The following is an 11,647-nucleotide window of genomic DNA, read 5'->3' as shown; positions in this document are numbered from 1 at the left end:
CTGCGCGTCCGGAGCCTGTGCTCCGCAACGGGAGAGGCCACAGCAGAGGAAGGCCCACATACCACAAAAAAAAAAAAAAAAAAAAAAAAAAAAAATTGAATGGATATACTAATACCAAGTGAGGTTTATCCCAGGAATGTGAGACTAGTTAATATACTTTTTTTTTGAAATTTTTTAAAATTGAAGTATAGTTGATTTACAATGTCTTGTTAGTTTCAGGTATACAGCAAAGTGATTCAGTTATACATTTTTATATAAATCTATTCTTTTTCAGATTCTTTTCCCATATAGGTTATTACAAAATACTGAATACAGTTCCTTGTGCTATACAGTACGTTCTTGTTGTTTATCTATTTTATATATAGTGGTGTGTATATGTTAATTCCAACCTCCTAGTTTGTTCTTCCCCCCTCCCCTTTCCTCTTTGGTAACCGTAAGTTTGTTTTCTATGTCTGTGGGTCTATTTCTGTTTTGTAAATAAGCTCATTTGTATCTTTTTTTTTTTAAGATTCCACATATAAGCAATATCATATGATATTTGTCTTTGGTTACATACTTTTATTCTACTACATTTTTACAGCACTCTATCAGCATATTTTACCCTTCTTGCCTTGTGGAGTCTTCGAAATCAATGCTTATTTTGAAGCATTCCTTGATAAATGCTTAGAAATACAAAGTTGCCTGCTGTGTTTAGGTTATATCTGCAGTAAATGAATTTGATACTTTGAAATTGTTAATAAAATTTCAACTTGAATTAATAAATTTGGTTATATTAGACTTGTGAAAGAACTGGTCTTGTTTGTTTGGTAGAACCACAGTTCTTTTGTTAGATTTTATACAGAATCTATATTAACCACTAAACAAGGATAAAAATCTTTAAAAACTAATTCAGTTCATTTAAGTAGTTCTGAGCAAAATATACAGTGCAATCCAAGAAGAAGTTCAGAGAATTTTGTAACAGAAAAGGAAAGTTTAGTAAAGCCAGTGAGGCCAGTGAGTTTTCACATGACTCCTTTTGCAGCTGTAGTATATAAAATAAATTCACTTGAAAGGAATCTCTTGTTTTTAAATAATTTGTTCAGTTTAATACATAGTTCACCTTTCCTGGTGAGTAAATTTCAAACTGTTGAAAATATAATTTGTTTTCATATTTGTAAAAGAGAATTTCACTTTGGAGAGTTCTGTCCTGTATTTGCTTGACTTATGTTTTGCAGGATGGAGGTTTGCTCCTGAATAACCCTTCAGCGTTAGCAATACACGAGTGTAAATGTCTTTGGCCAGACATCCCATTAGAATGCATAGTATCCTTGGGCACTGGACATTACGAGAGTGACGTGAGAAACACCGCGACACACACGAGCCTGAAAACCAAACTGTCTAATGTTATCAACAGTGCTACAGACACAGAAGGTTAGTCTGTTTATTTGCTGCCTTAACGTACTTCTAGAATTCAGTTTTTGATAGAATATGCTGATGTTCACTGCAAAGAGTATGTTGTTATGTCTCTGCTGTAGTAAAGCGCTTAGGAAGCACATGGGAGCGGGTGTTTGTCGTTTCTCTTTCTCTTCACTCAATTCTTCCCAGTAACCCTGCAGTAGTGACTTCTCCATGTGGGAGCTAGAGCTACCTTGAGGTGGCCTTCTTACAGCTGAAGAAGTAGCTGAAGCAGGAATAGCACAAAGGCTTGGTTGGAGACTTAAGAAACAGGGAAAAGGAAAGGTGTCAGGTTGGTTCAGATAAACACATGGTAACAGGAAGAGAATCAGAGTACTTACGGAATTCGATTATTTAGTAATGTGGCGGCAAACTGGAATAAGTCCTTACTTCCACTCTGGCTGCCTCTATAATCTAGTCTTCATATAAAGGCCCAAGTGGTCCTTTTAAAATGTAAATTAAATCATATCTTTACCCGGCTCAAAACCATCTAGGCTTCCCATCACATTTAGAACAAAATCCAAAAGCCCCATTCACTGAAATTCACCAGGCCCTGGAAGGACCTGGCCTTTGGATGCACGTCTCCCCCTCTCGCAAGACGCGTCTCCTGTATAAAGTGTGTCCAGCTACACTGTAACTCTTGCTGTTTCTCAGACTTGCTAGGAAGGCTCCTGCCTCAGCGAATTGCTGTCTTCTCGTTGTAAGGCCTTCCCCCAGGTACATGCTCGATTCCCACCCTCGCTTCATTCAGGTCTCTGTTCAGGTATCCCTTCCGCAGAGAGCCCTTTTCTGATCACTTTCTAAACCCCTCACCATCTCACTCTAACCCCTTATCCTGCTTCTTTCTTTCTTTCTTTCTTCCTCTCCTCTCCTCTCCTCTCATCTCCTCTCCTCTCCTCTCCTCTCCTCCCCTGTCCTCCCCTCCCCTTTTTGTATCTTTTTTTTTTTAAGATTCCACATATAAGCAATATCATATGATATTTGTCTTTGGTTACATACTTTTATTCTACTACATTTTTACAGCACTCTATCAGCATATTTTACCCTTCTTGCCTTGTGGAGTCTTCGAAATCAATGCTTATTTTGAAGCATTCCTTGATAAATGCTTAGAAATACAAAGTTGCCTGCTGTGTTTAGGTTATATCTGCAGTAAATGAATTTGATACTTTGAAATTGTTAATAAAATTTCAACTTGAATTAATAAATTTGGTTATATTAGACTTGTGAAAGAACTGGTCTTGTTTGTTTGGTAGAACCACAGTTCTTTTGTTAGATTTTATACAGAATCTATATTAACCACTAAACAAGGATAAAAATCTTTAAAAACTAATTCAGTTCATTTAAGTAGTTCTGAGCAAAATATACAGTGCAATCCAAGAAGAAGTTCAGAGAATTTTGTAACAGAAAAGGAAAGTTTAGTAAAGCCAGTGAGGCCAGTGAGTTTTCACATGACTCCTTTTGCAGCTGTAGTATATAAAATAAATTCACTTGAAAGGAATCTCTTGTTTTTAAATAATTTGTTCAGTTTAATACATAGTTCACCTTTCCTGGTGAGTAAATTTCAAACTGTTGAAAATATAATTTGTTTTCATATTTGTAAAAGAGAATTTCACTTTGGAGAGTTCTGTCCTGTATTTGCTTGACTTATGTTTTGCAGGATGGAGGTTTGCTCCTGAATAACCCTTCAGCGTTAGCAATACACGAGTGTAAATGTCTTTGGCCAGACATCCCATTAGAATGCATAGTATCCTTGGGCACTGGACATTACGAGAGTGACGTGAGAAACACCGCGACACACACGAGCCTGAAAACCAAACTGTCTAATGTTATCAACAGTGCTACAGACACAGAAGGTTAGTCTGTTTATTTGCTGCCTTAACGTACTTCTAGAATTCAGTTTTTGATAGAATATGCTGATGTTCACTGCAAAGAGTATGTTGTTATGTCTCTGCTGTAGTAAAGCGCTTAGGAAGCACATGGGAGCGGGTGTTTGTCGTTTCTCTTTCTCTTCACTCAATTCTTCCCAGTAACCCTGCAGTAGTGACTTCTCCATGTGGGAGCTAGAGCTACCTTGAGGTGGCCTTCTTACAGCTGAAGAAGTAGCTGAAGCAGGAATAGCACAAAGGCTTGGTTGGAGACTTAAGAAACAGGGAAAAGGAAAGGTGTCAGGTTGGTTCAGATAAACACATGGTAACAGGAAGAGAATCAGAGTACTTACGGAATTCGATTATTTAGTAATGTGGCGGCAAACTGGAATAAGTCCTTACTTCCACTCTGGCTGCCTCTATAATCTAGTCTTCATATAAAGGCCCAAGTGGTCCTTTTAAAATGTAAATTAAATCATATCTTTACCCGGCTCAAAACCATCTAGGCTTCCCATCACACTTAGAACAAAATCCAAAAGCCCCATTCACTGAAATTCACCAGGCCCTGGAAGGACCTGGCCTTTGGATGCACGTCTCCCCCTCTCGCAAGACGCGTCTCCTGTATAAAGTGTGTCCAGCTACACTGTAACTCTTGCTGTTTCTCAGACTTGCTAGGAAGGCTCCTGCCTCAGCGAATTGCTGTCTTCTCGTTGTAAGGCCTTCCCCCAGGTACATGCTCGATTCCCACCCTCGCTTCATTCAGGTCTCTGTTCAGGTATCCCTTCCGCAGAGAGCCCTTTTCTGATCACTTTCTAAACCCCTCACCATCTCACTCTAACCCCTTATCCTGCTTCTTTCTTTCTTTCTTTCTTCCTCTCCTCTCCTCTCCTCTCATCTCCTCTCCTCTCCTCTCCTCCCCTGTCCTCCCCTCCCCTTTTTTTTTCCTTCTTACAGCATTTATCTCATTATGGATGTATAGGTTTAGCCAAAAAGTTCATTCGGGTTTTCCAGTAAGGCGATATGAACAACCCGAACAAACTTTTTGGCCAACCCAGTATATTACTTATTTGCTTGGTTAATTGCTTATGATCACTATATCCCACCAGAATGTAAGCAGGAACTTATCCTGTTAACTATGTTGACTGCAATGCCTGGCACATAGTAGGCAGTCAGTATTTGTTGACTTTCTAGTTTGGGCCTTGAGGTCTAGATCTCCTTATTTTACTATATTATTTTTCAGTCCTATGTGAAATCTGTTATTAAATTTGTAACAGGAATTGTTCCCAGTTAACAGCCCCTTGCTTCTGAATCTCATTCTTTCTATATTATCATGTTACTGACTGAGTCATTAGCCTACAGGAGGCTCTTAAACTCCCCACTAAGGATGTTTATCTATTAAATGATAACCCAAGAAAAGGTGACATTCTGGATTTTTCACTATCTGAAATTTTGTTGTCAAATCAATAAAATATTCTTACCGTAAGCAGTCTTCTTAGAAAAAAATAGCTTTGATCCCCCAGTCTCATAATACTTACATGTATACCTTGTGCAAACCATGTGATGGGCTCGTTTGAAATTTTCAAGAAATATGAAATGCTGCCTTCATTCACTTACACTCTAGTTAATGAAGAATTAAGAGTGAAACATATGTAATTGCTGATACTAGATGGTTATCAGTGTATAGAAACAGCAGTTTCATTTGGTTCAATCGAAACAGCAGTTTCATTTGGTTCAATCTAATACATTATCAAGTGCCAAATAAACGGTGAATAGATAATAGACAATTAAGCCTATGAAAAAACTAAACTAGATTGCTGTAGACAATTTACAAGAAGCAAATTAGACTTGATATGGGTCTTAAAAGATAGTTAGGGTTTGGACATTTTAAAAGAGGGTTCAGACTTCAGCTTCTGGCCATGATGGAATAATAGGAGCCATGTATTTCTTCCCATCTTAAATCATTAGAAAACTGTACAGAGCAATGGTTTTCAGACATTAGATGACAGGTGGCAAGGTCACTGATCCCTGAGAGAAGGAAAATAAATGAAGTAATCACATGATTGCCCAACTTGCTTCCTGGAAGTGTTTCTAGGTGATAGCATGAGGAGTGGGGAACTCAAGCAGGACAGTCCCAGCCTCTCAGAAAACAGAGTTTAGGATTCAAAGAGACCTAGAATTTGTGGGCAAAATACTACAGAGAAGGCAGCTTCATAGAGAGAGTGCTCTAGAGCTATGCAGAGGAGTCCCCTTCAGTACTGATCTGTGTTGTGTGCAAGCACGTGAGGAAACTACCCAAGGCAGATTACCCCAGAAAGGATTAAATAGAACAACCCTTGGGGCTCACACGGGACCAGGCAGCTCAGATTTCCATCACCTAGATTAGAAAGACCTTGTAATATGTGGGATGTGCAGTAGAGTCCTCAGAAGGGTATTGTCTCAGTAGTGACATCAGATTAGTTCTAGACTGAAGGCTGCTCTGGATCCACCCTAACACAGCTTCAAAGCAATTCTCAAAAAGATCAAATTGAGTTCCAGTTAACAGCATCCACTGTTAGAATAAAATCCAGCAATATTTAAAGGAATGCAACAAATTCCAGCACACAAAAATATAAGATTCACAATGTTTGGCATGCAATTAAAAAATTATCAGGCGTACAAAGAAGCATGAAAAGATACATTTAACCAGGAGAAAATCCGATCAGTGAGAACAGACCTAGATATGAAACATGAGAGAATTGGCAGACAGAGGATGTTACAATAGCTATTCTAAGTATACTCCGTGTTCAGTGAGATAGAGGAAGATTTGAACATGATGAGAGAAATGGATGATATAGAAAGGGACCCAAATCAAATCTGTAGAAGTGAAAAATGTAATGTCTGAAATGAAAAATACAGTTGATAAGATTAACAGCAATTCTGTACAAAAACATGGAGAAAATAGAAGAAGAATAAATACTTACCAGCTCATTTCCTAAAGCCAGCATTACCCTGACACCTAAACCTGGCAAAAACATTATTAAAAAACATTAAAATACCAATCAATATTCCCTATTAATATGTATGCAGAAGTCCTTAAAATATACTAATAAATTGAAATCAGCACTATATAGAGAGGAGAATACAGCATAATCCAGTAGGGTACATCTCAGGAATATGGGTTTGGCTTAACATTCAGAAAAATCAATGTAATTCATTGTATGAACAGACCAAAAAAAGGGAAAGTTTATGATAATCCCAATAGATGCAGAAAAGGCATTTAGTAAAGTTCATCAACTATTCATGATAAAAACTTTCAGCAGATTAGGAACAGGAGGGAACTTCCTCAGTCTGATAAAGGGCCTCTATGAAAAAGCTAGAGGTGGCATCATGTTTAGTGGTGAAAGACTGAATCCTTTGTACTTAAGATTAGGAGCAGAGTAAGATGTCTCTCATCGTCTCCCAGCTAGTGTTGCACTGGAGGTCCTTTTCTGGGCAGTAAGGCAAGAAAAGGAAATAAAGGCGTATAGATTAGAAATGAAAAGTAAATATTTATAGACAACGCAGCTGTCTATGCTGACAATCCTTAGGGATCTATAAAAAAGCTACCAGAACTAATAAGTGAGTTTAGCAAAGTTGAAGAATATAAGGTCAATAAAAATCAACTGTATTTCTGCATGCTAGCAATGAACAATTAGAAATTGAAATTAAATATATACAAAGATAGGTATTATTTATAATAGCATCAAAATATTAAATACTTAAGAAACTATTTAACAAATTATTCGCAAGACCTGAACAGTAGAAACTACAAAACACTACAGAGAGAAATTAAAGAAGGCCTAAATAAATCGATATATCAGTACCGTGCTCATGAATTGAAAATCTCGGTATTGGTATGGTGGCAGACCACAAATTGAGCTATGGACTTCACGCAACTGCTATATAAATGAAAACGGACTTTTTCTGGGGTAGAGATTAACAAGATGACTATAAAATTTATATGACTATGGGAAGGACCTAGAATAACCAAAACAATTTTGAAAAAAAAAAAACAAAATTGGAGGACTTAGACCCTCTGATTTCAAGACTATAAAACTACAGTAAGCAAGGGTGGTATTTGCATAAAGACAGAAGATCAATGGTACCTAATAGTACAGAAGTTGATCTAGACATGTATGCTCAAAAGATTTTTGACGAAGGTAATTCAATGCGGAAAGGATAATCTTTTCAACAGACAGTACTGGGACAATTAGATAACTGTATTTTAAAAATTGAACCTTGACCCTTCACATCATACACAGATCCTAACTTGAAATGGATCACAGACCTAAATACAAGAGTTAAAACTGCAAATCCTGTAGAATACCCTGGAGAAAATCTTAATGACCTTGGGTTAAGTAAAGAGTCTGATAGGACACAGTAAACATGGACAGAAAAGGAAAAACAGATAAATTAGACTTCATCAAGTTATAATTTTGTTCTTCAAAAGACACTTTTAATAAAATGAAAAGACAAGCTATAGACTGAAATAAAATATTAGTAAAATATGTGTTTGATCCATCATCAGAACCAAATGTATAGTCAGATGCAATATATATAGAAAATGCTTACTTTGTATAATATAAGGAATATACAGAGATGAAAACAAAAATTCAGTGGGGAAATAAAATGGCCAAGATATTTGAACAGACGCTTCACTGAAGAAGATGTACAGATGACTAATAAGTACATGAAAGACTTCAACATTATTAGTCCTTGGGTAATGAAAATTAAAACCACAAGATCCCAGTACACATCCTCTAAAATGATTAAAATTAAGACCGACAGTACCAAGTCTTGGCAAAGATGTGGAACAGTGGGAACTAAGGTATCCTAGTGGTTGGCGTACAGAATGGTGCAACCATTTGGAAAACAGTGTTGTGGTTCTTAATAAGATAAACTTTTTTTCAGCCCTGAGTATTTACCCAAGAGAAATGGAACCATATATCTACAAAATGATTTAGGATTATTTCTAATAGCTAAAAACAGAAGAGAACCAGACCAGAGAGAACAAATTGTGTTATATCCATTACAGTGGATTACTACTCAGCAATAAAAAGGAAGGAACTATTGATGCATGCTGCAACATGTATTTCAGAAGCATTTTGCTGGGTAAAAGAAGCTAACCAGACCCGGAAGTGCTATATATATTTATGATTCTGTTTATATGAAATTCTAGAAAAGGCAAAGGGTAAGGGAGGACCAACCATAAAAAGGCACGAAGAAGCTTTTGGGATGACAGAAAATGTTCTATGTCATGATTGTTGCGGTGGTAACACAGTGTATATGTTTGTCAAAACCCGTCAATTTAGACATTTAAAATCGGTGAATCTTATTGTATGTAAATTATACCTCAATAAAGATGATCTCAAGAAATTAAAAAACATGTACTCCAATAAAAATTAATTATAAAAAAAATTAAAAAACAAAAAAGGAAGGTTGGAAAGGAATTTCAGCAGTGGCTAACAGTATGACCGAAAACAGAGAAGAGAGTCCTGGAGCAGGGGTCCTAATTTATCAGAATTATATGGCGTATTTTGGGAGATGAATTTCGTTTCATAGTTATATTCAATATTATGGATTCTTCACTCCTGCTGTTATTTAGCTGGAGTGTGGAAATAAGCAAGGCTTTGTAATTTGCCTAAAATTGGATAATTGTAAATAACATAAAATTAGATCATTGCAGAATAACTCGATTTTTTAATTCACCCTATCCTCTGTTTGTTTTAACAGAAGTCCATGTAATGCTTGATGGTCTGTTACCTCCTGACACCTATTTTAGATTTAATCCTGTTATTTGTGAAAACATACCTCTAGATGAAAGTCGAAATGAAAAGCTGGATCAGCTGCAGTTGGAGGGGTTGAAGTACATAGAAAGAAATGAAGAAAAAATGAAAAAACTTGCAAAAATATTAAGTCAAGAAAAAACAACTCTGCAGAAAATTAGTGATTGGATAAAACTAAAAACTGACATGTATGAAGGCCTTCCATTCTTTTCAAAATTGTGACGAGTGTGTGCATATATAGCCTCCTAACTGAATGCCTGTTCAGAAGATCCACAGAATTCAGTAAGGAATTGTGGGGTTCAGCATGACTACCTTTAAAATGCTTAGAATTCTGGGGAATCCTGAAAAGACAGTGTTCGGACCACCTTGCACAGTACAGAGAGGGTGTGTGTGGTTACAGAATTCATCTGGGAATTAGGTTTTTATGATGTTAATAATTAATCACGCGTTAGGAATCTTACTGTGCCAGTTGGTTTTAGTACATATTGGTGTTGTATTGCTTGATGTTTGAAAGTTTATTAATATATGTGCCAAACAAGGACTGAAAGCTGTCACATTATACTTGGTATTTTTACTTTAGTCACCATAATCATGTTAAATTTATTTGATCATTGATTTTCTTTCATGTGGAAAAGCTAATTTCTTCTTAAAATAATTCATCTCTTTAAACATCACTTAGGTTTTCACTAGCTACATTCTGCGTTCCAAATGTTGCCTTCTACTGTTGTCGTATCATCTAAACAGATGCAGAAAAAAATGGGATTCTCTCTATCAGAGGACTTTAACATTTGAAATATGAGAGATCCAGATACAGTTTTCTATTCCAAATGTGTTTATTTCAACATTGTTTGGTTCCGAAAGATAGGTGAAGTTCCAATCAACCACTTTTTCCCCCTGAAATGTCAAGATAATGAGGTATGTTAACTTTTCTAGCTCTAGCTTAGCATTCACTGTTATGAAAGTAATTATTTGAATTGACTGAGAAAATGCCCCATCATTAACAAAAATAAACTATTGAAATAATCTGTTAAAAGGCTAATGTCATTTTAAAATTATTTATTATTCATAATGTAGCCCTTCGTCTCTTTGTAGCATTTGAATATACCTGTCAACAGTATGCTTTAAAAAAATGTCAGGCTTGTTTTACCTTAACTCCTTTAACCATCTGGACTTCACAGAGGTTAATAACGTGTACACCAACCCGAATCATTGTTTATGCTAATCAAATTCATCTTTGTTGTGTTACCTATCTGCCATGTGAATCTTTCACCATGTTTAGTGATTTGTGAAGAGAAATGAAAAAAGGTGAGTGTCCTTTGCTTTGTACATGTAAACTAGAGCTAAACCAGTTTCGGGGATTGTCGTATTGCGTCTTTGCGGCACTGATGCGAAGAGGCAGTGAGGCGTGGTTCACAGATGCTGGGGAAGCTGAGTGTCTGGGTGCAGCTCGGGCTCCGATGCAGAGCCCTTCTCTTTGTGACCTGGAGGAGGGTGGACAGCCTCTCTGGGCTTCAGATATTTTATTTGTAAAATGAGAAGACCTGCCTCTAAAATTTTATTTCCTCTTACGGCAACTGAAAAGTAAATTCTGCAAATGTACAAGCAAAAGATAGGAAGACGTGTGAAAATGAATTTTCAGTCCTACACAGGTAAAATACCTGCTCTTTTCAAAGAAGCAGAGAATTGTCTGTTTTAAAAACAAAATGTAATAAATTATCCAACTTATCAGTTATTTTAAACATAGAAAATAAAAATTATTTTGTAGCTCAGTCCTTTTGGGGTGTTTCAGTTATTTCTGTAATAAATGCTGTGCTGGTAATATTTCAGTTCTGTTCTTGCTGCTGATGTTATTCTTTATTAAAAATAGTACCGGGACTTCCCGGGTGGCGCAGTGGTTAAGAATCCACCTGCCAGCACAGGGGACATGGGTTCGAGCCCTAGTCCGGGAAGATCCCACATGCCGCGGAGCAGCTAAGCCCGCAAGCGACAACTGCTGAGCCCGAGCACCACAGCTACTGAAGCCTGCGCGCCTACAGCCTGTGCTGCGCAACAAGAGAAGCCAGCGCGCCGCGATGAAGAGCAGCCCCCGCTCGCCACAACTAGAGAAAGCCCACGCGCAGCAACAAAGACCCAACGCAGCCAAAATTTAAAATAAATAAATAGGGCTTCCCTGGTGGCGCAGTGGTTGAGAGTCCGCCTGCCGATGCAGGGGACACGGGTTCGTGCCCCGGTCCGGGAGGATCCCGCATGCCGCGGAGCGGCTGGGCCCGTGGGCCGTGGCCGCTGGGCCTGCGCGTCCAGAGCCTGTGCTCCGCGGCGGTGAGAGGCCCGCGTACCGCAAAAAAATAAATAAATTAATTAATTAATAAAATTTATTTAAAAGGAAAAAGTACCACCTCGGGACTTCCCCAGGGGTCCAGTGGTTAAGACTGCACTTCCACTGCAAGGGGCACGGGTTCGATCCCTGGTCGGGGAATTAAGATCCTTCATGCCGTGTGGCGTGCCAAGAATAAAAAACAAAAAAAAGAATTTGAAAAATAGTAC

At 37.6% G+C, this 11,647-nt stretch overlaps 1 protein-coding gene across 1 annotated transcript in view; it reads left to right on the top strand.

Moving 5' to 3' along the window:
- The window catches only part of PNPLA8 (patatin like phospholipase domain containing 8), a 63,943-nt gene extending 52,606 nt beyond the window's left edge, over positions 1 to 11,337 (top strand). Inside the window, exons 9-10 of the mRNA XM_007115008.4 lie at positions 1,215 to 1,410; positions 9,051 to 11,337. Of these exons, the coding sequence (XP_007115070.2) occupies positions 1,215 to 1,410; positions 9,051 to 9,325 (471 nt within the window). The 3' untranslated portion in view covers positions 9,326 to 11,337. The remainder of the gene's footprint in view (positions 1 to 1,214; positions 1,411 to 9,050) is intronic.
- The last annotated feature ends 310 nt before the right edge of the window (positions 11,338 to 11,647 follow it).

This window comes from Physeter macrocephalus, chromosome 5, assembly GCF_002837175.3.
Source record: "Physeter macrocephalus isolate SW-GA chromosome 5, ASM283717v5, whole genome shotgun sequence".
NCBI classification, from domain to species: domain Eukaryota; kingdom Metazoa; phylum Chordata; class Mammalia; order Artiodactyla; family Physeteridae; genus Physeter; species Physeter macrocephalus.
This window is presented reverse-complemented; position numbering and strand designations above follow the sequence as displayed.